The 22,236-nt window shown below is 33.1% G+C and overlaps 1 protein-coding gene across 1 annotated transcript; it reads left to right on the top strand.

Moving 5' to 3' along the window:
- Window positions 1-1,973: 1,973 nt before the first annotated feature.
- Window positions 1,974-15,710, top strand: LOC107914680 (histone-lysine N-methyltransferase ATX2-like). Its single transcript, XM_041102236.1, is given in 29 exon segments — window positions 1,974-2,355; window positions 2,358-2,384; window positions 2,387-2,693; window positions 3,101-3,126; window positions 3,129-3,151; window positions 3,237-3,311; window positions 3,441-3,660; window positions 4,150-4,273; window positions 4,383-4,487; window positions 5,028-5,148; window positions 5,151-5,232; window positions 5,639-5,731; window positions 5,816-5,910; window positions 6,660-6,821; window positions 7,355-7,498; window positions 8,222-8,269; window positions 8,545-8,662; window positions 8,739-8,804; window positions 8,881-8,942; window positions 9,132-9,188; window positions 10,455-10,523; window positions 10,673-10,871; window positions 11,492-11,776; window positions 12,663-12,724; window positions 12,807-12,884; window positions 12,998-13,093; window positions 13,686-13,789; window positions 13,861-14,007; window positions 15,156-15,710. Coding segments are annotated over 28 exon segments (3,180 nt in total). The 5' UTR covers window positions 1,974-2,165; the 3' UTR covers window positions 14,003-14,007; window positions 15,156-15,710.
- The last annotated feature ends 6,526 nt before the right edge of the window (window positions 15,711-22,236 follow it).

Below are 22,236 nucleotides of genomic sequence, written 5' to 3'. Positions count from 1 at the left end.
TGCAGATTTCTGTACAATCATCAGGCAAGCAATGTGCACTGTGTCAACCTTTTGTCGATATTTGATCCTGATAGGTGCTTGGAGCATATGAATGGTCAGGGAATAATCCACTACCTCCAGAAGTATGGCTATGTCCTTACTTTCTTCCTATTCATCCAGGTTTCTAATTACTTTTGATGGTTATGTTTTTTAATTCTTCATTCCAAGCCATGTAGAATATAGAATGTGTGTGTGTGTGTGTGTGTGTTTTAGTCACTAGCCTCTTTTCTATTTTTCATTTTAGACAAAGACAACTCATATTGGAGGATCTTGTTTCCTATTTCCAACCACTGCTCCCTTTTCAGACTAGAAAAAAGCTATATTTGAGAAATTGAGACCAATAATTGATGCTGCTGGTGCTTCTGGAGTCAACATACTATGTTGCAGGTATGGTCAATTTTATTGATCGATGCATAATATTCTGAAAATGCAAATGAATGAGTCTATGATGCAAGTTCAGGAAGCATGGATGATGCCATTTGCCTACTGTACACGAGAAAGAGGTGGTGTGAATTTGCAGAACCTGTTAACGGGGAGTCTACACAATTTCTTCAGGAATTTGCACTCAAGTATAACATGGTCATTATAAGCTCAATTCTTGAGAGGGATATAAATCATGGAGAGACTCTCTGGAATACTATTGTTATAATTGGAAATCATGGCAACATAATAGACTCTCTGGAATACTGCTCTTTTCTATTTAAATTGGGGACTTCAATGGAGCCTGTTGCCTTTGTTGATTGCAATTGCTGATATTTCTAGCATATTGCTAGTTCATTTGCTTCATAGATATCAGATGGTTGTCTGCCTCTTTACCTGGTTGTATTAAATCAATAGGTGTCAGTTGAAAATTTTGATTGTATGTATCATTCATTTTGATTTTACTATCAGTTCTATGAAATTCTTTTTTGGGCCATGAGTGATTTTTCCTTACCAGTTGCATGAGCACGTTTCGCCATATGTCTAGGTAAAAAGCTGGGTTCTTCGCTTGTATTTTTTCCTCTCTATTGGATGGCAGCCTATAGTATTGGGGCAATGCTTGATCTAGTAGTAGCTTTCAAAGAACATAGCTGATTGCATGCATATGGTTATGTATTTGTTGAATGCATACATATATACATATTTATGTCTGTAAATGTGTGCATTGGGATAAATTTCATAGGAGTTAGCTTTGTGTTACAATGTAGATTGGTTGGCTAAGGAATTGGTTATACTTGAGAGTGGCTGAAATTTGATAATGATGTTATCTGTGTTGTTTGTAAGACAACAAAAAATTGCTTTTATGCTGAGCGTAATTTCATCAGGAGATCACTACAAATGATTCACTACTAATTAGTAAATTTCGGAAGTAGTTTGCAATGCTTTTATATTTTAATAATTGAGTATTATTATATATTTAATTTGATTTATTTATTTATAATAAATCATTGCAATATATGTAGAAAACAATTTAAAATATAAAATTTATTCATATATATTAATATATATAAAAACAACTTTTTTGGAAAATATTTTCAGGAAATTTGTCAACAGCAGAAAACATTTTACACAGATTCAATCAAACACCGAAAAATATTTTCCAGTAAATCATTTTACAGAAAAGTAAAACATTTTCCAGAAATTATTTTCCGGAAAACATTTTACTGTCAATCAACAGACCCTAATTGACAATTATTCTCACGTTGAGATTTTAATTTTTTTTATCTAAGTTAACATTTACATTTCTTTAAAAAAGTTAGACTAAAAAAAGGTTTAGGTGTTAACATGGGAATAATTTCCAAGTAGAGAAATTAACTTAAATAAAAAAAACCTTTGGTCCCAATGCGAAAACAATTATTAAGTTACATAACTAAATAGTGAATTAACCCATTATAAATTTGTAGTCCTTCACTTTCAGTTCATATTTAACAGGTAAAAGGTGCTCAACACCAATTGTACTTCCTCGGCGGGAAAGCGATATTTTTGGGGCCAAATATATATCCATATATAAAAAAGAAAGCCAAAGCTCACCTCTCCCTCCAAATTCCCCCAAATCCCCATTTAAAACCCTAAAAACTCTGGTTTTTGTTTTCTTTCTCTCCTCCCCTGAACCCCACATTTCCACGCCCCAACAGTTCCTCCCATCGATGGCATTTCCCGAAAAAGGAGATGAGGAAGACGCCGACACTCCGATTCGCTACGTTTCCTTGGACCGTGTCTACTCCTCCGCTTCTGTTTGCGTAAGCGCCACTAACTCATCCAACGTCATGTCCAAGAAGGTCAAAGCTCGTAAACTCATCGTCGACAACGATCACCCCCTCAAAACCCACAATCCCCGGTCGTGCATGTCTACTCTCGCCGCCTTAAAGGCCTCGCCAATGCGTCTCTTTCTACGATTCCTTGCTCGAAGGAGAGAGCCAAAAAACAGCCGTCAAAAGTGAAATTGATGAGAGTTTGAGGAAAAAGAGGAGGATTGGGAGTAATGAGTTAGCCAATTTAGGGGTTGATTCGAGTGTTTTGTGTCAGTCGGATCGCCCGCGTTTGAGGGATTGTAGAAATAATTGTAGTGTTAATAATAATGTGAATAGTAATTCTGTTAAGAAAAGGAAGCATAATTCTACTCTGAACTCTCAGCGGAGTTTCACTGCTTCTGCTACTGCTAAGAAATGGGTCAGGTCAGTTTTTCTTTGTTCTTATTTTTTCAAAATCAAGTATCTGCTACTGACTCTTGTTCCCTTATGCGAGACAAAAAATTGCATTTGAGTGCAATGCGAACACACACACATGCATGATTTAATGTGATATGAGACTATTGATTTGGAACTGTCGTTGCTGATATACAATATATATGGTTTTTTTTTTTTGGTTTATTTATAAGTAATCATGATTTTGCTTTCTGACATTTGTTTTTGGAGTGGAAACCAAAGTAGCTAAAGCAATAGCTAAAGTCAATAGTAAATTGGGTTTAGATGGCTGCAAGCTTGATGCAAAAGGCATTTGTTTGAGTTTTTCCCCCTTTCTCGTTTCTAAATACAGATTATATATTTGCTTATATTAACCGGAAAAGTTGTAACTTGAATAGGTTGAGTTTCGATGGTGTTGATCCAAAGCATTCATTGGATTGCAATGCAAGGCAAGCATTTTGATGCCTCTTCGAAGTTGCAACTTTTAGACATTGCATTTACATACGTCTTGACATAAATTTTTATTGATTACAGGTTTTTTGGCCTTTGGATGCTGATTGGTACTTGGGTCGAGTTGTTGGGTACAATTTGGAGACTAATAGACATCATGTATGCCTGTCATATTATTTTTAGCATTTTCACTCTATATGATATAGAATTTTTTTTGGCATTTAATGGTGTAAAAGATACTTTATTTCATGGACCAGTTTGTTCATTATTTGACAAGTTCAAATGCAGGTTGAATATGTTGATGGAGATGAGGAGGATTTGATTCTTTCTAATGAGAGACTGAAGTTTCATGTTTCTCATGAAGAGATGGAGCGCTTGAACTTGAGTTTCAGTGTTGATAGTACAAAAGATGATGACCATGATTATGATGAGATGGTTGCATTGGCTGCCAGTCGAGATGACTGTCAAGAACTTGAACCTGGGGATATTATATGGGCGAAACTTACTGGTTTGTGCTAAATCCATCTGATTCATATTATGTTAATCAGAGATAGTTACGAGTTACTGTAGAAGGTGTTTTAATGTCATGACATGAAATGTTAAGGATTGTCCGCTTGTCATTGATTATTGGCTATGATATGTTTTGGAGTAATTTGTTTGAGGTGAACCTGGTAGTTGGGACATATTTGTGAGGACTACTTCATTCATAGTCTCCAATGGTCATATGCTTTAGTTTTTTGTAGCAGTTCATTATTTCTGTACCTATGAATTCTAGTTGTTGTAGCTTTTGCATACGTCAGCCAAGTAATGCATATTGATTTTTTCTATATGGTTTTGCAATTTTCTTCAGATTTTGAGAACAGGTCTTTGTATATCTCTGGGTTCTGGTGCTATAAATATATCTTAATGCTTTTAGTAATGAGTTAATTTCCTTTTGAGTCAATACCAATTTGTCTGTATATTTTCCATAAGCTTATCTTTTAAGCTTTTAGTGCAGGTCACGCAATGTGGCCAGCAATTGTGGTAGATGAATCACTTCTTGGTGACCGTAAAGGTTTGAGCAAGATTTCTGGTGGAAGATCAGTTCCAGTGCAATTTTTTGGCACCCATGATTTTGCAAGGTTTATACGTATTTTAATCTTGCGAGACCTATAAGGTTCTTGTTTTACATGGATGCTAGACTTATATCTCTTGACAGCTGATTTTGTCAGTTCCTTTTGTAATTGTCAGAATCAAATTGAAACAGGTGGTCTCATTTCTCAAGGGACTTCTTTCATCATTCCATCGGAAGTGCAAGAAACCTCGTTTTTCTAGGGGCTTGGAGGAAGCCAGACTGTAAGTTATTTTTATTTGGTAGAAAGTTCATTAGTTCAAGTTATGAAAAAGAAAGTAGTAAACAATTATCTTTTCTTCAAATATATATGCTGTTCTGGTTCCAATGAGATTAACATGTCTTTGGCAACTGTTTTCACTGTCTGCTTACACCTTTTCCATTTGTAAAGCATAGCATAGGCTAACATTGTGAATGAATTGAAAATGATGCTCTTCTAAGCTAATTGCATATGCCTCCTAATCATACTTGCTCCAGTTCTTGACTTTTATGCTTTTTCTTGTAGCCCTGGGGACTGTTATCCTATTTAAATGATCCATTGGCATTTATGCTTTTGATTATTACTTAAGTTTGGTTCAATGGAATCAATCTCTTTATTCTCCTTTGTGGTACAGTCTCTCTTTCTAGTTGTACCGTTCCCTTAAAATTTTGTTTCAATAAATATGCCTTTGAAAGTTACATATACAATAATAGCATAGCTTTTTACTCTTGCAATTTTGTGCAAGAGCTAATAGTTAGATGCTTCCATCTTTTCGTACGAACAGCTTTCTTTGTGAACAGAAGCTTCCAAGAAGAATGTTACAACTGCAAAATGGAATTGTTGTGGATGGTGGTGAAGCAAGTAGTGAAGATGAAGGAGGTAAAGATTCTATTGACGATCACCTAAAAAAGATCAGGGGATTCAGATAACTCTTGGTGGACATGGAGGTTCTTCTTATGTAATAGGAGGCTTACAAATAATTAACCTAGGTAATTTCTCATGGTCTTGAATTGCTTTATGTTTCTATAACTTGAGATGCCATAGAATTTTGCAGCTGTTGTTAGTTGGTTTGGAATGTTTGGCTATTCACACATTTTCAATTGTCTTCTGCCCTTTGGCCTTTGATTTTTGGCAATTTGTTAAGTACTGCTAAAATAGATGCTTGATGGATGTGTGCATCAGAGGTAAGCTGGAAATTATGCTAGTTGAAGTAGTTAGTGAAGAGTTGATGCCAAAACTCTTTCCTAGAGTAAGTGCCAATCCACTTGGAACGATATGAAGACTTAGCTGTGTTGAAGTTTCTTACCATTTAATTTACTTCTGATTATCCAGTGTTGGTTGTCAAAAGACAGAAACTTCTAGTATTACTCATGGATTCTTGAACTGCTGTTACAGGAAAAGTTGTCAAGGACTCAGAATATTTCCAAGATGATGGGATAATTTGGCCTGAAGGATACACTGCTGTGAGAAAGTTTACTTCAGTAAAAGGTAAGGCATTTTATCTTATATGCATGCCAGTTTTTATTTATTTATTATTGGCATTCTTTGACATTTCATTTCCTTGTCTGTTAGATCCTAGTGTTTGTACCTTGTATAGGATGGAGGTGCTGAGGGATCCTCAGTCAAAGAATCATCCTCTATTTAGGGTGACAAGTGATGAAGAGAAGGTTAGTTGTTTAATATGATAAAGGCACATTTGGAAATTTTCTATACTCATGAGTTTTTCATTCCAGTTGTCTGATTTTGTTCGTGATGCATCACTTGGCTTCTTTGTATGTGCTAATAAACTGGTTTTCCATATTCTGTTAGAGCTAAGTAAAGTAATTAGCTGTCATTGTATGTCATCTGTTTTTGGTTTAGGCTATACATGCTTCCCAAGACCCAGCACATGTGAGAGGCACTGGGAGATACTAGAGTTGTTACTCTTGTTTGCTGTTGTAATCTGGAGTAAACTTAAGAATGGTTGGGATTTCAATTAACCATTTGAAGTTCATTATCTCTCTTTGGAAACTTGTTAAGGACTTCTTCAGGCTTTGATTCCACAACCATTTCCAAATCTTTGGTATTTGTAAGGGTTGGAGGGGTTTTATTTTGTATGATGAGAGAATATGCCTTCTGCTCTGGCATTCAGTCCAATCTTCCAACACCTTGGGGCTTGTGGAGTCGGATAATAGAAAGGGATGAAGTAATAATTGAAGTATCTGAAATAAAAAATGTTAGTTATTCATTGCATTCCTTGTTTTGTTTCTTGATTCTTAATCCATAGCCACGATAGGTTTTTTATAAGTTAAATGATTCATGTGTTGTTTTTTGGACCGACAATTCATGTAATATCATCACTGCTTTTGTTTATATTGGTTCTTATTGTCAAAATTACCGAGTGCAGCACCTAATATATATTTGAGTATTTCCTCAGTTTGAAGGACCAGACCCATCAGCTTGTTGGAATATGATTTATGAAAGGATAAGAAAGAGGCAGAATGATTCTTCTGATTGCAAGGCTGGAAAAGGAAGACTCTTTGAACCTGGTGCTGACATGTTTGGTTTCTCAAATCCTGAAGTTACAAAACTAATACAGGTGTGGTATTATCTTCTTTTTTCCCTTAGATTCGAAGTTACAATTAGTGTTATATGGATTTCAATTTTTATTGTTCAGTACTATGTTATGGATCTTTTTTTTTTTTTTTGCATTCTATTTTTTTTTTGTATAAAAAAATTTCCATAAACTAGTCCAAGCAGGAATCTCACTCCACATATAATTATTGCCATGAGGCCAGAATCTCACTCTCCATATAATTATTTCTATTCTGCACTTCTGCCTAAATGACAAGCTGACTGGTCCAAGTAGGAATTTATTATCTTACTGGGATGACTTGCAATTGTTTAACTGATAACTGAGTAGGACCTATACATCGTTATAATTTTTCAAGGCAGAATTGTGTTTTTATTTCCCAGTCTGTAAGTGCTTTCAAATAGCTTTTGTAACCTTGTTCTTCTCTTTGTCGGTTGTATGTCTGCAAGTGTTGAGACCTTTAAATATGTGTTCTTGTTGTGTAATTGCATGGATCTTTTGTTTTTCTAGGCTATAATGAGTTCCTATCATACTGACAGGGGTTGTCAAAATCCAGACTTTCTTCAAAGTTCTCGGCATTCAAGTTGGCCTCTGGAAGATTTCGAGACCTACCTGCTGGTTATAGACCTGTTCGTGTTGACTGGAAAGACTTAGATAAGTGTAGTGTCTGCCACATGGATGAGGTAAATGATAGTTTAATATGTTCTGCCACTGTAGCACTATCTTCTTTCTATTTAGTGTGTTTACATGGTATTAATTGTTTTATTTATCCCTCATTTGGTTGAGTTTTAGATTGGATGCTTTGAGTCAGTATTTTTCAACAATTATGTAATTGTGGATCATGCCATTTTCCTTCAAAACCATGAAAAATGGATATTGGCTTTCAAGATATGCACATTTAGGGTTTTTTTTTGTTTTAGCATTTTATTGACATATGTAAATAAGAAACCCTGAAACAATTCTAATCTTACGAGAAGAAATGAAAATGTGAAAAGTTACCTCCTAGTTTTATATAAAGAGGTATTGCTAATAACTAATTAAGTTTTAAACAAACCTCATCAGAATAAGACCACCTAGACATTAGATGAGACACCTAATAGCGCTACCTGCTATGAGATAACCATTGATTGTAGAAATTATTCCTGGAAATTTTTCTGGCAATCTAGGGGCTAGTTGCTGCCAAAAAAAAAAAAAAATCTGTATAGCACACATGCACAACACACAGGTGCAGACTCAATTTACCTGGTCTGTCTTTTGTTTCTTTCACTCTTATTTATTTATTTATCTATTTGCTTTTCTAGGTTTCTGTCTTTGCACCTTTCCCCTTGTCAGCAGTTGAATATTATTGTCCTGTTATGATTTTGATGCTTGATTTTGTTTCCTGACTGAGGTTGCTTTGCTTTTAGGAGTATGAGAACAATCTATTCCTCCAGTGTGACAAATGCAGAATGATGGTAAATGCTCCTTTACAAGTTTTTTATTTTTTTTTGGTGTTCCATGCTCCTTTACAAGTTTGTCAATAACATGCCATTTATGTTATCATTGATCAGACAAATGGGTATTAGTCAAGTTTTTATCTGTAAAATTCAGTGCTATCAATTGTCAGTCAAAATTGATTGCTTTTTCTTTATTAATGATTAGTCTTCTTCATATGTAATTTAGGTATGCATGCAGTGCACATTCGTTTATTGAAATTCTACTTGCTTCATCTTAATTAATGATTGTCCAGGTCCATGCTAGATGCTATGGCGAACTTGAGCCTCTTGATGGTATTCTATGGTTGTGCAACTTATGCCGCCCTGGGGCTCCTGAGTCCCCTCCGTCTTGCTGTCTTTGCCCTGTTATAGGTATTTTGACTTTCTTAAATTCCTGTTCAAAGCCACGAGTTGTGCATCACTGAATCTGTGAATTTATCTTTTTTAGGGGGTGCAATGAAGCCTACGACTGATGGCCGTTGGGCTCATCTGGCTTGTGCCATTTGGATACCTGGTTTGTGTCATTGTAATTTGCTTTTTCTTATCTTATATTTTATACATAATGCACTGGCTAAACATTTATTTTCCAGAAACATGTCTATCTGATGTCAAGAGAATGGAACCCATTGATGGGCTAAATAGAATCAGCAAGGTACCTCTCTTACTGTCATTTTGCATATTTTTTTGTTCACAGGATGTATGAAGTGCTTTTTATAATGTTGATTGAGGTTTGGGCTACTGTTCAAATCTAAATTCCATATAGCCTTGATTTCCATGCAATTCAGGCTTGTGAGTATTGTAAGTTTTCTTTTCTTTGTGACCATTTTGTTCTGTATCACAGGACCGCTGGAAACTGCTGTGTAGTATCTGCGGTGTATCTTATGGAGCTTGTATTCAAGTAAGTTTACAGTAAGATGTTTTTTAATGTTTCTATGCTGTAGTTTCTTGTTGAAACTTATCCATCCTCATTATGTTAGTTTCTACATGATATTGATGTTTAATGAATTTCTGATCAAGTATGTGCATTGAGGATGCTTATTGATATGAGAACTTTTTGTATATGTTGTTTTAGTTCTGCTGTGGTTAATTTTTATCTGAAACCCAACTCATAGTGGAAAAAGGAAAAGAACCTTTTATGTGTTTTAGCATGAGTAGATTGTCTATGTTGCTTGACTTCTTAAAAAATAGAGATGTATCCATAATGACATGACTTGGGTCTTGTACTTGAATGGATCTTGCTGACACGTTAGAATACCTAAAGACGTGTCTTCATGGCATGACAAAAGGCTTCTTGTATACAAGATCTGTATTGACAATTTCCTCATGGGTAAGAAGGGAAAAACTGTATATCATGCCTAAGCCATTGAGTGAGAAAAGGAAGAAATGAGTGAAATATAAGAATTGAAGAAAAGATGAAATAATGGGGAAAATGGAAGGTAAAGAATGCCGATTACTTGTGTCATTTGGGTGGCATTGTTTTGCTGTGACAGAGATCCCTTAGACTTGTGTGACTGAAGGGCAGAGGAGGAAGGAAATATGATTATCATGATACCTATCTTTTGGGATTGAAGTTTGAAAAAGTACTTTGCTTCCTATCTTTTGGTTAATTGGGTTTTCTTTTTCTTTGTAATCATTGTAGTTATTTTTCAGGCTTAAAATGGGAATAGCAAGTACTTGTTAATTGTTCAACTTTGAAATGCTTGCTGAATAAATCTAACTTTCTAATTTGGTCCCAGCAAACAACTTTGAAATTCCAGACTTGAAAAATTGGACTTAATTTGTATTGGTCGCATTGGATAAGCAGATCAACATGCCCAAATTCTGAAATATATCATACTTCAGTGATTGTTTATCAAGTTCTTGCACGCCGTCTTTCTTTTGGGATCTTTACAACATGTTTCTTGGTCTTTTAGTTTAAGATGGTATGGTAAGACACTTTGACACTGCTCATGGTTGAGTCCAATGCTTAACACCCATAGATGAGTCCAAGCAAAATGCAGTATGTAGAATTTCTACATCAATGGACTTTTTGATTCTGCTTGATGTTTGCTTTAACCTATAATAGCATGTCAGAATTATCTTTTTTCAATAATTAATTTACTATGCATAACTTTCCTCCCTATTTCAATGCTTATATTTTTTTCATGCAATGCCTATTATTCAGTGTTCAAACCCTACATGTCGGGTAGCATATCATCCACTCTGTGCACGTGCTGCAGGTCTCTGTGTTGAGGTAGTATCTATCTTTCATGAAATTAGTTTAGGAAATCCTTTGCTGTTATATTTTCCCATTATTTTGAGAAATTGCAATCATTTCAATTTGTAACTGATGGATAACATGGATTATATGCTTCTGTTTTGCTTTGTTTTATGGTTTCTTAGCTTGAAGATGAGGACAGATTGTTCCTCCTCTCTGTAGATGAAGATGAAGAAGATCAGTGTATTCGTCTACTTTCCTTTTGCAAGAAGCATAGGCAACCATCTAATGATCGGGTAGCTTCTGATGAACGATTTGGCCGAATAGCACGACGTTGTTCTGATTATACTCCACCTCTTAATCCTTCTGGTTGTGCTCGGACCGGTATGCTATTGGTTGTTGCATTATCTTCATTAGTTGTGCTTTTGATATTCTCATTACTTTGCAATTTGATTCCCTTGACGTTTCTTGCTTTCAATGTGTTAGGACTTTTTTAAGTTTTGGTGGTTGTTTCTGCCTCAATCAATTTTAATCATTGATTTTGAATGTTGCTTTTGATATTTACAGTTGTATTTCCTATTTTGTACATCTAGATTTTGCTCATGGTTTGTTTACATGATAGCTCTAGGGATGGATATATGATGGGGTTAACTTCTTTCCAAACTGCCCTTGGCGTTGTTTCTTAGAGCTACAAAAATTAAAGTGATATTACTGGCCAAGCTAGCTAGCAGTTATTTGATTGCTTATAGATAAGATTTAAGTGGGTTAATGAGTAAATTGCCTTTATTTATCTTCTGGTTAATGTATGAGTGAAATGTTTTTAGCTTATTCATAACCCTATCATTGTACGATCCTATTCCTCTTGATTGCATAATTCCTTCATATGGGAGTTTTGGTCCTTTGAATTTCCCTATATACAATATTTATACTTTCAGCTGTCTAGTTTGCTGAAATTGTTAGATCAAAGCTGGATACTATTTTGGCTTTTATTTTGTTTGGTGCAGAGCCTTACAGTCATTTTGGAAGAAGAGGCCGGAAAGAACCTGAAGCCCTTGCTGCTGCATCTCTAAAGCGCTTGTTTGTAGAGAATCAACCCTACTTGGTTGGTGGCTGCTGCCAACATGGAATGTCAGGCAGCACAGTGCCTAACAATAGAGTCAGTGGTATCAAATTCTCTTTTAGTCTTAACAAGCTTAAAGCCCCCCAGCTCGATGCTCCTAACAACATTCTCTCTGTGGCTGAGAAGTATGATTACATGAAGCAGACCTTTCGAAGGAGACTGGCATTTGGTAAGTGATTACTGGTTTTTCGTTTTTGCATGTGCATGTAAGGAGACTGTGGGTAGAACTTCCTCAGTACTAGGGAGGCAGGTCTGGCAGAACTTTGGTGTTATTTAGTGTGTTCTGACAACTTGCTTATAGTAATAGGAAAATGGTGGTCAACAATTTTTATCCTAGAACTTATGATCTGTGAGGTCTAAAGCAAGAAACTTGTGGTCAATGCAAGATTGGTGATCCAATGATCTGGTATTTTCTTCTTGGACCTTTCCTCATGGGGCATTGGGCATCCAGATATGGAATAACTTAATTTGGGTAAAGGTGTTATCCAGGTTGGGAGGTTTTAAAATTCCATATAAGATATTTTGTGGAAGGGAGAAGATGCGAGTGAAAAGGTTTAGCAGGGGATACAGGCTGCTCCATTGAATTGAAATCGAATAACATCCTTTTTTTTTTCTTTTGGTACAGAGGAGGCTGCAACTTGTGAATAAAATAAGGGATTGTAGACACTATTCAAATCCCAAATCTATTGGGTGCACCTTTTAAGGGTCATTCCAATACTTTCGAGCATATGTTTAATTCTTTGTATCCTTGATCGATGTATATAAATGATTCCAATATGTAAAAATAAATAATAGTTGATATTGTTCAGAAAAATATTACAAAAAAAGAGCTCTTTTCATTATTTTTGTTAGTAATATCATTTGATTACTTCTAACTTTTAAATTTCATATTTTTTTGTATGTTTTATTCTGCTTGATTGCAATCTATGGCTGGTTGTTTTCCCCTTTAAATTATCATCTGGAATTTTAAAATGGTCACTTCTTCCTTTTTGTTATTTTGCTGTCATTGTTTCCTAGTTTTTCTTTCTGGATAATTGAATTGCATTTGGCTATAGGGAAATCAGGAATTCACGGGTTTGGAATCTTTGCAAAGCATCCACATAGGGCAGGAGACATGGTAAACTAATCTGCTCCTTTACATTGTAGCGTTCTCTTGATTTTTTCTTGAGTATATAAAAAGTAACTTTTATTATCTGTAGGTGATTGAATATACTGGTGAACTTGTTAGACCTTCTATAGCTGATAGGAGGGAGCATTTCATATACAACTCATTAGTGGTATGTACTCAACTGAGTATCTCAAACATTTGCATGTTTGTATCATCATCCTATGGGCAGTCTTAGAGAGCTCATAGTCAAGTTTGAAAGTTGCTAAGTACTTTATCTCTCAGGGTGCTGGGACTTATTTGTTCCGAATTGATAACGAAAGAGTGATTGATGCCACTAGAGCAGGGAGCATAGCACATCTAATCAATCACTCATGTGAAGTAAGTGCTTTTCACCCCTGCTTTATGTCCCTTCTGTTTCTAGTTATTTGGCTACATAAAATGTTTGTGTTAAGAGTTCCTGCCATACAGGTTTGTGTTCGTTTCATTTTTACCCTTGCACGGGTCTTTCTGAGTACATGAAATGGTAGGAGGAGATGAAAATGTTTCAACTAACTTTTGTAATTTAATTTGCTCATACCTTTCCGTCTCAATTTGTTTGTCTACATCTGATATTTGTGTAGTTTTTATTATTCTTGTCATATATGTTTAAGTTAATTCCACTTTTATCTTTGCATGGTCATCATGAGTCTTTAAATGGTGTATTTATAGATGGTAATATATGAAAATGTTTTCTTTAGATAGTTGTGTTGTTTGCATCTTGGACATGGAATAAATTTGAGATGGTCTGAAGGGAAATAGGGTGAAAGGCAATGGGTCAGGGCCCAGGGGGAGTAGAAAAGTTCCTTTGACATAATTAGGTTCTTCTAGTATGACAGAAGAGTAAATAGTTTCTTAACCTGCCAAAAATGCTTCTACTAGAATGTTTATGTGGCATTGAAAGATGTTAATTTCTCTTTTGCCCTTTGTGCAGCCAAATTGCTATTCAAGGGTTATTAGTGTTCATGGCAATGAGCATATTATCATTTTTGCAAAGAGAGATATTAAACGATGGGAAGAGCTGACATATGATTATAGGTTTGCCTCTAATCCTATGCATCAAATTATTCGTCAATCATCTTCAACACTGACTTATTTTTGTCTTATAGATTCTTTTCCATTGATGAGCGTTTGGCATGTTACTGTGGTTTTCCAAGATGCCGGGGTGTTGTTAATGATACTGAAGCTGAGGAGCAAGTCTCAAAGATATTAGTAAACCGCGGTGAATTAATACAATGGACTGGAGAATGAGAGAGGTAATAACCCATAGATCTATGATGCACTTAATTTTCTTTTTAGCTTATTGTATTTTGAATGAAGAACTATATGTGAGAAGTCAGGAAACCCGAAATTAACTATTTTGATGCAATAGGTTTTGAAACCATGCCTACAAATACTGAAGAAACAAGAACTTAATACATTTCTATCCTTGCTTTAAGCAATATGCAACTACGGCATTTGTTTCTCATGACATGAAAACAACTTTAATGAGCAATGATGCTAATATGTTACGAAATTACCTTTTTCTTTCTTGTCATTTTCTTTCTTGTCAATAGTATTAAATTTATAAAGTTATGGACTGGTTCTCTCAATCTCATTGAAATATAAATTGATTTGACTTGGTCTTTCTTTGTTATTATTATCTTTGTGAATATTGTTTCTGTTCTGTTAAATTCTGGTTTGGTTTGCTATTGATTTTTGGTCATTGTATGCTGTGATAATTCACTTCAAACATCAATTATCAGCTTCTGCCTAACCCTGTTTCTAAGTTTTTTCTAGTCAAAAGCTATGCTGATTTGACTTTTCATTTTTCTTGAAGTATCCGTATTCAGCACATATCTAGACATGTGCATGGGGATATGATTCTCCAGTGACTTCAAATATATGAACTTGGGAAAATTAAACATTTCTGTGTCAGAGGCATACCCATATCTGACACAACCAAGTCTCATCGACATGGTTTATAAGTGTCCCCACTTCAAGTGTATGTACTTGTAGGTCTGTTCTATGTCTGAATTTGGGGGTGTTGGATATGAGTATGGTTATGCTTAGTTTTTATGTTCTCAATATATCTGGAGGATCATGTCATCCCATTCATATTTGGATATGCATCACTGTTATTGGACATGGATGCTTTAAGGAAAAATGAAGCATCTGAAAGACGTGAGCTAAATAAAAATTTTGATGTTGGGGGTCAGGATAAAAGAGGATCAAATTATAAAATTTTGGCAGATAAAAAATAGGTTTTTTGCTATTTTCTGAGTAAGAGAATACTGGAAAACCTAGGATGTTTGGAGGATCCACTGTGTGGTCCCCTGTCTGCATCCCTTTGGCTATGTTCATGTTCTTGTACGAATTGATTATATCAGTTTCTTATTGTGCTCTTTCGGATTGTTGCTTCCAGTGCCAGTGAAATCCTTCCAACTCATATTGAGATGCCATGTTGGAACTTGGACCTCTGGTTCTAACTCCTCTTCTCCATCTCACACTTGTACCATTGTTTTTCCATTATCTGTTATTCCGAGTGATTCAGCTTATTATTTATCCTCATCAAGCTGGTTCTTCTCCGATTGGATTAACAATTTCGGAACATGTTATCTAAATTTTTTCAACTTCCCGGATGAAAAGAGGAAGGTAAGATATTTCGGCTGAGCCTAACTCGAGTTTTTCTTGTCTTTTCAATGTGTAACATGGCATTTCTAGGTAACAGTTACATTAACCATTTGTATAAAAAAAAAAGAAGGGAAATTGAGTAAAGATGAATTTGAATAGTATGTTGGGACATTGTTTGTAATTTGTATGCCTCAACCGGTTGTTAAGTTGTCTGTGTTTAGCTTGTCCCAACTATTGAGTAAACTTGTAAGAAGAGGAGAGTCATTGGAGTGATGAAATCATCATATGATCTTGTACTTGCACATTGTTGTTGTGGTGTTTAAAAGTGAAAAGTCACATCTTTGAACTTGGTTGTTCTTTTCACGCTGGTACTTTGTATTTTTGTAAACTTGTATTTTGTTATAAAATTAACCTTTTTTTAATGGTGTTAGAGTGATGGCGTGGCACGTCATTACCTATTTTCTTAAAAAGATTATAGGAAATCTAAAAAAGTCAAATAATGTATATATAAGTTTAGAAAATGATAACAAATCATAAAAATGATCAAAAAGCAATAAGAAAATCCCCCATAAAAATTTGAATATACTGAACATGACAGTTGAAATATTTGTTTGGTTTAAATTAAGAGAATGAGATTTAATGCCATAATATTTTTTTAAAACCAAGTTTTAAAAAAATAATAAAAAAAAGAAAGTAAGAAAGCTATCCGCATTAGTTAGAAACTCATCTCAAAGCTTGAGGCGTTGAATACTGGGTTAAAATTTGAAACCAAATAACCTCGAAGAACTTGTGTTTTCTTAAATTATGATTGCCAGGACTTTCGAGAAGGGAAAAGAATTGTAGAAATTCTAAAATTTAGACGTTGAATTAGTTAGAAATTAGAAAGTGTACCATGTACTCTTTAATTTTGGTTTGTCATTGGTTGTTTGTACTGGACCTCCTAGTCTCATAACGAGGCAACATGTATGAAATTGCAAGGACACATACAACATAGGTAGCATATGGTGCTTTCACATATTATGATTTGATCTTAATGGAATATGTTTATTGGGGAAATTACGTTACAATATTTGGTATACATTGGAAGATATTGATTAAAATTTTAAGAAAGTTATATTATCATGTTCGGTTTACTAAGTATTTTTCTAGAAATGTGATGATAATTTACAAATCTATCCTTATTAAATAAAATATAATATTCATATATTTAATCTTTATAATAAATTTTATTTTTAACAAACATTTGGATTGAATATTTAATAATAAATTATAAATTTTAATTTTAATTTAAAGCAAAATTGTTTCAAATTTGTCTTGAATATGTTTTCTAAGTATAATGGTGCATATATAAAATCATGGATACGTAAAATGTGATTTGGAATAAATTTAAAAAAAAAAACTTGGAATCACGTTTTGTTTTAGCTAAAGGCTAACCTATAAGAATATAAAAAAATACTTGATTCCACATATTGCTCTAAACTAAACTACAAATAATTGAATTAAATGTAAAACTATAGGTAGTCTAACCCACAATTCCTGCACAACTTAAATGGAACAATTCTACCTATATTCTACAAAAAATAATAAGTATTTCATACAAAAAAACAAGTGCTAAATCAAATTTGTAGCTAAAAAAAAATCAAGAAAAGAAATTACTTGCGAAGAATCCGTTGAGGTAATAGAGAAAATCAAGTAATAGGAAGGAGGCAATAGCTTCTTCTTCTTTTTCGTTTATTAATATACTAATACCCTAAACTAATATAAAATAGGATTAATTTACTTTCACGCGTAGATTAGAAAGTTATAAAATGGGAGCTACATTCTCATCATTTGCATATTTTTAAATTTAAGTTTTTTTATTAATTTTATAAAAAATATAAAATACAAAAATACCATATTATAATATTTATTAATTATTTTAAAAAATATAGTTGCATCAACACACTTAAATAATAGTATAAATACCGTTTATGGCAATAATGCCAAGCATTTTGAAACTCTTAAATCACTATTTTTTATCACACTTTATAACAAAATTTCAACTTAGATTTTTTTAACGACAACAATAATAAAAGTAACCTTTTATTGTAACACTATTAAAATTGTTATATTATAAAAACAATAATAAATCGAGATGTCGTACAATTGATTTCTTAATAAAGTAAAGTAAAATAAAGAAATGAAAGTGATAAAAAGATAATGTTGAGAAGTATGTTGTGGTATACTAAATTAAAGTAAGGACTAAATCGTAAAGATGTAAAAAGCTTTAAGGTTCAAGTACAATTATTTTAATTTTTAGGGGTTGAAGCATAAATATGAGAAAGTTGAAGGACCAAAAGTGAAAATAACTTAATTTCTTATAACATAGGATTGGTGTGTAAAGACCAAATTGAATAAGTGAAGAAATATGAGGGACTAAATTGCAATTTTACCAAAAGTGAGTAGCGATTCAAGGATGAAGATTTAAAGAAAAAAAAGGTAAAATGATCATTAACCAAATTAGATAATTATATGGTGTAATAATTAAGGAAGAAAAGTGTTGAAATATGATTGGTTGAATATTTTATTATTATTTTATTATAAGATATTTATTAATATTTTATTTAATTAAAATTAGTATAAAAAGAAAGAAAGATAAATAAAATACTTCATACTTTCACCATGCTTCTAACGTCAATGAAAGAGAGAAAGCTTTTCTTTCTTTACAATTTAGTTTTTTTTTCCATCAAAATTCACCATTTTCAACAAAAAATCTTAAAAATTCCCATAGCCACCAAAAAGGAAAAGTGAAGTAGAGACACTAGAGAGTTAGAATACCATCTTGGAAGAATGAAATTGGAAGTGGAAGTGAAGAAAGTTGTGGAAAAAGTGAAGAGATTAAAAAGACAAGGTAAGAAATTCAAGTAGAATTTATGTTCCATTAAAGTAGAGACATAAGAAAGTAATTTTAGTATGATTTTTAATTATGAATTTGATATGTTCATGAAGTAGAAAAAAAAGAGAGAAGGACTTATGGAAGTGTTGAAAACAAAGTGAAGATGATGACAAAAGTAAGGAAGAAAGAGAATTAAAGGCAAAATAGTGAAATTCTAACAAAAGAGAGGCAAGTACTTCAAGAATTTTACTTTGGTTTAATTTTAATCCAAGTATGAATTATGTTAGAATAGTTAATTTGAATCAAAATATGTTAATATTATGTGTACAAATTTTTAATAAGTACTAAAAAATATAGTTTAAATTCTAATTATGTGATGAATTGATTTGATATATTGAAATAATAGTAAAAATGACTAAAGTGTAAAGTGTACAAAAGTTTATGTGTGAAATAAAGTATCATGATACAGAGCTTAAATGAATGTTAAGTGTTAGTGAATTAATTAAAAAGTGATGTTAAGGCGAAATTATAGTAAATAATGAATTTTCATGATGCTAATGACTAAATCATAAACTCGCAAAAATTAAAATTTAAATAAGAGAAGTCAAGTGAAGTGCATAAAAATCTGATATGTGAAGTAAGATATTATAACGAATTATTTGATTAAAGTATTATGAGATAGTGAAATTAAATAAAAAGTGAAGTTAGAAGAATAATTATAATAATTATTGAATTTTTATAATGTTAAGGACTATATTGCAATATATTTAGAAGTGGCTACAAATATTAAAAACATTAGAAAGAATTATTCAAATGAAGTGCCACATGGAAGAGAATTGATTTAAAGTGATTATGTAGTAAAATATATAAATTTCATATTGAAAAGGACCAAATTGTAAAATATACAAAAGTGACTAAGTGTATTAAGATTGTGAAACAACATGTTCAAGTGTAAAGGAATATGGAAGTGAAGTAAATACTAAGAAAGAGGATGGTGATTAATGAAAATATATGCTAGTAAGGGCTAAATCAGAAAGATTGTAAAGTAAGTGATGTTTATGCAAAGAAGACTAGAAAGCAAAGTAACCAAAATTTAATGTGTAAATAAGCATTTATGGAGAATTATAGTGAAGTTTTTATGATAGTGAATTTAATTCTAAGGGATATTAAAGTGTTAATTTAATAAACAATGATTTTCTTGAAAAATAAGGACTAAATTGTAACGAGTGTGAAGTTTTGCATGCCATTAATTGATAAATGATAGTGATGAAAAATGACAATACAAATGCTCCAGTAGACAAGATATGAACATGTTGGATATGAATGAAAAGTGGTACTTCGATGCAATAAAGTGAAAGTGGCACTTTGATGCAAACAAGTGAAAGTGGCACTTCGGTGCAACTGATAGTGACACTGCGGTGCATTTGAAAGTGATTGTTCCGCATATCCTATATGTTTTATTGAGTCTACTATGGGCAAAACAAAAAGTGTTAAGAGAGATCAATAGTGATTCAATAAATTAAAAATGATAAGATTGAAAATGAAGATGAACAATTAATTATTATTTAAACAAATTCATTATGTTATATTTAAAGTTTTGGTATGTTAGATTTAATTAATATAATGGTAGGTTTAATTCTTGATGTACATACTAAGCTTATATAAGCTTAACGCGCTACTTTTCAACACATAGGTAAAAGCTAGTTTGAAGTGCTAGATTGAAGGTCAACATTAACTTATCTCATCACATCCCAAGCTTGGAAGAACGTAAGGTTTGAATATTTTGGTACTAGTTATGGCATGTACATAGGTAAAGTCTAGTTGTGAACTATAAGCCTTTTTTATGGACCTAATTGTAGAATTTGTAATCTTTTGTTAATTTCATAGTACTGGTCATAAATGAATGAGTTATGGTAAGTTATATGATTCTTGAGTTTTGACTTGAACTTACATGAATAATACATTGATTGAATTGGCTGGAATATGTAAATTGAATAGAACTTAGGCGGTAAAAAAAATTATAATATGGGAAATGGATGAAACAAGGTGCATGTCATGACATCAAATATACCACGTCGCGACAAGGGACCCCGACTGATACCAAATGATAGAGGGTTGTGCGCGGACCAAGATTGAGTTGTTAAGTCACAGGAAACTCCTACGAAAACTCTAAACGTTTGGATCTGAAACTAAATAGCAAAGCTTAATTAGAATCAATTAGATCTAGAAACTAAAAATCCTCAAATCAATAAAGAACAGCCAAGAATCAAAACACTTATGAATAGATGTTCTTGGAAGCCAAGAACACGAAATTAAGCCCCAAGATTAACTTCCAATCAGCCGAAACTATCAAAGAACACAAAACAACAACTAAATTAAAAACAGATTGCGAAATCAATGGACACTAGTTCTAGGGATTGGACGGTAAGAAAAGGGGGATTTTTATGAATCAAAAACGTTTCTTTATGTCCAAGGAAGTGCCGAATCAGATCTTGAAGTTTGGAATGGCTGAAACGAAACAAGAACAATTAATCCCAAATTATTCAACAAAACGGCACAAGCAAAATTTAATAAAGAAGAATGAACAACAAAAGAATAAAGAAAAGTCCTAAGAAGCCTTGAAATCGATAAAGATTTCACAACTCCCTTCAAACGGCTCTAATCTCCCCTCCAATGAAGATCAATGGCAAGAAGAAGGCTGAAGATGGCTCCCACAATAAAAAAGATTGTTAAAACTACTTCTAAAGAAAACTCAAGAGAAAACTCAAGAGAAAATTCTTGAATAACTCAAAGAGAATTTTCACTCAAAGTAAATCTGAAATTTTCAATGTAATTGTAATGTGTGTGTCCTGTAGGGTGGCTGGCCAAGCCATATATATAGTCCTCCTAACTACTTTCCTAGCCCTACTAGGAAAACTAACAAAAACCTAATTGTTGACTTTCAAAGGAATTTCGTCCAAGGCTTTTAAATGGGCCTTTTGGACTGAATTTTTACATAGAAAGTTATTCATAAAGTCAAAAAATTAAAACTAAATATTTAAAAAAATTAAAACTTAACAAATTGGGCCACTTTGACAATTTGGCCTGATTTTCAACTAAGTCTAGTTTAAACTTCTTGGTTGGGCTTGGAACATCTTATTGGACCGTGTCTTCAAGAATTTGGGCTTTTAATCTGTTCTCTCCCGAAATTGGTTCGTTGATGCTTGTAAACGAGATCCAATGCGTCTTAGTTGCAAGATTCAGTTTCTTGGACCAAGATTTCTAAGATTTGAAATCTTGATTTTCTTGATTCTTGAAATCGCTCAAAACAATAAAATTGGACCAAGATTCGGTTTCTTGATTTTCTTGAAAACAAGAAAGTGAATCTTGATTTTCTTTTTCCTTCGTATACGCATCTAAGGAGTTTGTGACTCGTATCATTCTAAACTGATACGTATCACCTTCGTATAAGCATCTTGATTTTGGGTGTTTTGGGTGTTCTTGGATGATTTCTAAACTGATCTCTATTTTTTAAACTACAAACAGTAGTTTTACCCAGAAAAATTTTTCAAAAAAAATTCATTTGAGTGGGTAAACGTTTTCCGATTGATCTGAAATTTTACATAAATATTTGTGGCACTGTGATTGAATATAAAAAAATATTTCCCGCAAAAAAGTCAGTCGAAAAAGTCAAAAAAAAATTAAAAAATACGAAATCCAATAAAAATTTTAAAAAAGATTCAGAGGGTTGATTTTGGTGCCCAAACTTTCCAGATCAAAAATTAAATATTTAAGGACATTCCAGATTTAATTTCGTGATTTTTGGAGATCGGGAACACCTCGAACGAAGTTGTCAAGTTACTCCGCAGTTTTTCAGGTTTTTGGATTTCAGCAATTTTTATTGATTCTTAGCTGTAGGTTTTCATTTGTTTTTCTTTTATTCTCCCTTTACACTATCTAACACCTTCTTGTTTCTTGTGTTAGTAGGATTTTAAAGTGTGCACAATTCTTCCTCGGT

Source organism: Gossypium hirsutum, chromosome D10 (assembly GCF_007990345.1).
Source record: "Gossypium hirsutum isolate 1008001.06 chromosome D10, Gossypium_hirsutum_v2.1, whole genome shotgun sequence".
NCBI classification, from domain to species: domain Eukaryota; kingdom Viridiplantae; phylum Streptophyta; class Magnoliopsida; order Malvales; family Malvaceae; genus Gossypium; species Gossypium hirsutum.
Note: the sequence above shows the minus strand (reverse complement) of the source record. Positions and strands in the feature narration are given on the sequence as shown.